The sequence below is a fragment of the Rhinichthys klamathensis genome, unplaced genomic scaffold, assembly GCF_029890125.1.
Source record: "Rhinichthys klamathensis goyatoka isolate OS25496 unplaced genomic scaffold, OSU_Roscu_1.1 h1tg000130l_1, whole genome shotgun sequence".
Lineage (NCBI taxonomy): Eukaryota > Metazoa > Chordata > Actinopteri > Cypriniformes > Leuciscidae > Rhinichthys > Rhinichthys klamathensis.
In genome coordinates this window covers 27,501-32,500 of record NW_026606665.1, presented here as the reverse complement: position 1 = coordinate 32,500, position 5,000 = coordinate 27,501, and the positions used below count along the sequence as shown (strand labels likewise).

General features: G+C 40.7%; 1 protein-coding gene across 3 annotated transcripts in view; it reads right to left on the bottom strand.

The window, feature by feature from the left end:
• LOC130089386 (diacylglycerol kinase delta-like) overlaps window positions 1-5,000 on the bottom strand; it is a 54,121-nt gene that overhangs the window by 27,741 nt on the left and 21,380 nt on the right. For 2 of the 3 annotated variants that reach the window (XM_056256681.1, XM_056256680.1), the window contains exons 9-17: window positions 4,985-5,000; window positions 3,447-3,541; window positions 3,261-3,360; window positions 2,887-3,151; window positions 1,977-2,108; window positions 1,772-1,900; window positions 1,400-1,411; window positions 644-725; window positions 442-552 (exon numbers count right to left, since the gene is read on the bottom strand). The exon at window positions 4,985-5,000 is cut by the window's right edge and continues 69 nt beyond it. In XM_056256681.1, the coding sequence (XP_056112656.1) occupies window positions 442-552; window positions 644-725; window positions 1,400-1,411; window positions 1,772-1,900; window positions 1,977-2,108; window positions 2,887-3,151; window positions 3,261-3,360; window positions 3,447-3,541; window positions 4,985-5,000 (942 nt within the window). Of the gene's footprint in view, window positions 1-441; window positions 553-643; window positions 738-1,399; window positions 1,412-1,771; window positions 1,901-1,976; window positions 2,109-2,886; window positions 3,152-3,260; window positions 3,361-3,446; window positions 3,542-4,984 lie in introns of all 3 variants that reach the window. The other variant, XM_056256679.1, reaches the window with a different exon arrangement.

The following is a 5,000-nucleotide window of genomic DNA, read 5'->3' as shown; positions in this document are numbered from 1 at the left end:
TGTGTCAACAAACACAGAATTCTTTCATGCTAATTGCTATTATATGTACTTTTCAAGTTTTATTTGATTTATTTATTTAAAATATGGTATGACTGTCAGTCGAAAAAAGATGCACTATTATATAATACTACAAAAATAAACTACTATATACTAAAATATATACTTAAAAAATAACTACTAATACTAAAAAAGAAAGAAATTAATAAGCATCAAATCATCATATTAGAGTGATTTCTGAAGGATCATGTGACACTGAAGACTGGAGTAATGATGCTGAAAACTCAGCTTTGATCACAGGAATAAATTACACTTTACAATATATTCACATAGAAAACAGCTTCTTTAAATTCTAATAATATTTCAGAATTTTAACTGTATTTTTGATCAAATAAATGCAGGAACTTTTGAACATGATCAGACGTTTTTGACGTGTTTACGTACCTGCATTTCTCGGGATGCTCGTCACGTTTGTTGTTGAAGTCCAGAGAGATTTTGGCATCCAGGCCGATCCCGAAATAATTATTCATCACGCATTTCTCCGTGTACAGATCCCTGAAACACACACAGAGAAGAGGCACTTTCCCATCAGCCCTTTCCCTGAAACCCCTTCAGAGGTCAGTGTTGACAAGGTCATGTGACTCACAGGTTTTCTGGATCACAGCTGAAGGGGTCGGCGTTGACCAGCAGCCGGCTAATCACTGACCCGCTGAAAGAGCCCGACACACCTGCCCTGAGACCTGCACACACACACACACACACACACACACACCGCGTCCGCATGAGCATCTCAACAACATCAAACACTGCTGTATTCATCACCACTGCTGCTCTTGCGTCATGCTAGCAACATGCTAATTATGTTACAATTATGATAACGTTAACTGTTAGCATCATGCTAATAGTGTTAGCATCACGTAAACAACATTCTAATCGCGTTATATTCTTGTTCATAACATGCTAACAAAATGTTAATCGTGTTAGCATCAATGCTAGCCAAATGCTAATAATGTCAGCATTTTGCTAGCAACATGCTAATTGTGTTAGTACACACCTGCCCTGAGACCTGCACACACACACACACACACACACACACACACTGCTTGAGGGTCTCAACAACATCAAACACTGCTGTATTCATCACCACTGCTGCTCTTGCGTCATGCTAGCAACATGCTAATTATGTTAGAATTATAACAACATGTTAACTGTTAGCATCATGCTAGCAACATGCTAATAGTGTTAGAATCACGTAAACAACATTCTAATCGCGTTATATTCTTGTTAATAACATGCTAACAAAATGTTAATCATGTTAGCATCAATACTAGCAAAATGCTAATGATGTCAACATTTTGCTAGCAACATGCTAATTGTGTTAGTATCTTGTGTTAGTACACACCCGCCCTGAGACCTGCACACACACACACACACACTGCTTGAGGGTCTCAACAACATCAAACACTGCTGTATTCATCACCACTGCTGCTCTTGCGTCATGTTAACAACATGCTAAAATTGTGCTAATCATGTTAGCATAACGTTAGCAACATGCTAATTATGTTAACATCTTGTTAAAAACATGTTAACAACAACATGCTAATCATGTTAATATGTTTTACAAAATGTTAAGCATCAATGCTAACAAAATGCTAATTATATTAGTGCACACACCCATCCTGAGACACACACACACAGACACAGACACACACACACACACACACGTTTCAACAACATCAAACACTGCTGTATTCATCACCACTGCCGCTCTTACTGGGATACAGGATCTTGGTGTTCAGCATGGGCATATTCTCCCGACTTCCTGTCTGGGCAGGAAGTGAGGTGGAGCTGCCTATGGACAGGCGTTCTTTACTGATGAGCTTCTCACACGGAGTCTTAGACACTGAGAGAGAGAGAAACATGAGTGACTGACAGTGTGTGTATGTCAGGAAGGAGTCGTGGCGCTGAAAGAGCCTCACCTCTTCGACTGGCTCGCGTTATGTTGCTGTACGACAGCAGAGATAATCGCTCAGCATCATCATCCTCATCTTCATCCTCCACAGGCAGTGACGGCAAACCTTCTTCCGTCTGAGCGTTCTGTTCATCCACCGCTGAAACACCAGGACACACATGTGAAATCTGCAGTTTTGAACTCGAGTGTTTCATTATGTGAAGTAGGGATGGGAAACGAACTGAACCAAAAGCTTGTGAATCAAAATCAAATCGATTGGTGAAATCTGTTTCGATACTCAACAAAGCATGCTAGCAAATGCTAATTGTGTTAGCATCATGCTAGCAAAATACTAATTGTGTTAACATCATGCTTACTAAATGTTAATCGTGTTAGCATAATCTTAACATGCTAATTGTGTAAAGTTAATGCTATGATGCTAATGCTAATGATGTTAGCTAATGATGTTATAAACATGTTAATTGTGTTAGCATCATGCTAATTGTGTTAACATCATGATACCAAAATGCTAATTGTGTTAACATCATGTTAGTAACATGCTAATTGTGTTAGCATCATGCTAATTGTGTTAACATCATGATACCAAAATGCTAATTGTGTTAACATCATGATACCAAAATGCTAATTGTGTTAACATCCTGTTAGTAACATGCTAATTGTGTTAGCATCATGCTAACAAAATGCTTATGTTAGCATTATGCAAAAACATGTTAATCATGTTAGCTTCTTGTTAAAAACATGCTATTTGTGTTAGTATCTTGCTAAACCCACACCCATATCACTCAGAATATCATGGGGGTGAGCTTTTTTGACTCGAGGCAGTGTAGTTACGCACGGGAAGCACCACTCACATTTTTTCTTTAGAAAATGTACATGTCTATTTTAAATTACGATACATTTAATTAAAGCTACAATACCTTTCTCTGTGTGCTCTATGATTTGTCTGATGGCTTTCTTCAAGCTGTTGGCGCGTAACATCAGCTGCTCACGAGGTTTGAAGATGGCGGCAGGTGGTCGAGGAGAACAAGGAGCCATGATGGTGGGCGGAGCCAAAACCACACCCTCCCCGTCAACCTGCTCTTCGGCGATGGTGGGCGGAGGCGCAGTCATCACGCTGGGGGCCTGAGATTCCTCGTTAAGCGTTTTCAGTAATGAGTCCAACTTTTCTTTAAGCACACCACACTGCATACAAAAACATCCTGAGTACTTCATCAGCCAATCACAAAACACTTCCAGCATCCAAAAGCCAATCACAAAACCGCAAGTCAGCTAATAGCCAATCACAGCTCACCTTTTTAGCCATGACCTCTGATTCTTCAGAATTTTCTGTGTTCTTCTCGTACGCACGTCCCACTTTCGCAACAAAATCCTTAACTGTTTCACACAAGACTCTGAAAAACACACTTTTAGATAAGCAGCCAGCAGCCAGGATACACAAAAACAGAAATACACAGCGATGCACATATACTGTACGTACTTGGCGGAGGAAATGACCACAGAGTGCTGATCAGACGTCAAGATTTTGGAGAGATGAGCAGCAACAGAGTCCTCATAGGTCAGAATGTGCTGCACCTGAAACAAAACAGCCAATCAGAAGAGAGGAAACGCATAACAGGCAATCAGAGGAGGAAACACAGAACAGCCAATCAGAAGAAAGGAAACACAGGACAGCCAATCAGAAGAGAGGAAACACATAATAGCCAATCAGAAGAGAGGAAACACAGAACAGCCAATCAGAAGAAAGGAAACACAGGACAGCCAATCAGAAGAGAGGAAACATAGAACAGCCAATCAGAAGAGAGGAAACACAGAGCAGTCAATCAGAAGAGAGGAAAAACAAAGCAGCCAATCAGAAGAGAGGAAACACAGAACAGCCAATCAGAAGAAAGGAAACATAGAACAGCCACTCAGAAGAGAGGAAAGACAGAGCAGTCAATCAGAAGAGAGGAAAAACAAAGCAGCCAATCAGAAGAGAGGAAACACAGAACAGCCAATCAGAAGAGAGTAAACATAGAACAGCCAATCAGAAGAGAGGAAACACAGAGCAGTCAATCAGAAGAGAGGAAACACAGAACAGCCAATCAGAAGAGAAGAAACACAGAACAGCCAGTCAGAAGACAGGAAACATAGAACAGCCAATCAGAAGAGAGAAAACATAGAACAGCCAATCAGAAGAGAAGAAACACAGAACAGCCAGTCAGAAGAGAGGAAATATAGAACAGCCAATCAGAAGAGAGGAAACATAGAACAGCCAATCAGAAGAGAGGAAACACAGAGCAGTCAATCAGAAGAGAGGAAACACAGAACAGCCAATCAGAAGAGAAGAAACACAGAACAGCCAATCAGAAGAGAAGAAACACAGAACAGCCAGTCAGAAGACAGGAAACATAGAACAGCCAATCAGAAGAGAGAAAACATAGAACAGCCAATCAGAAGAGAAGAAACACAGAACAGCCAGTCAGAAGAGAGGAAATATAGAACAGCCAATCAGAAGAGAGGAAACATAGAACAGCCAATCAGAAGAGAGGAAACACAGAGCAGTCAATCAGAAGAGAGGAAACATAGAACAGCCAATCAGAAGAGAGGAAACACAGAACAGCCAATCAGAACAGAAAAAACACAAAACAGCCAATCAGAAGAGAGGAAACATAGAACAGCCAATCAGAAGAGAAGAAACACAGAACAGCCAATCAGATGAGAGGAAACACAGAGCAGTCAATCAGAAGAGAAGAAACACAGAACAGCCAATCAGAAGAGAGGAAACACAGAACAGCCAATCAGAACAGAAAAAACACAAAACAGCCAGTCAGAAGAGAGGAAACATAGAACAGCCAATCAGATGAGAGGAAACACAAAGCAGTCAATCAGAAGAGAAGAAACACAGAACAGCCAATCAGAACAGAAAAAACACAAAACAGCCAATCAGAAGAGAGGAAACATAGAACAGCCAATCAGAAGCGAGGAAACATAGAACAGCCAATCAGAAGAGAGAACTGTCCCTTTAAATCAGCATACCTCTGAGTCCTCACTG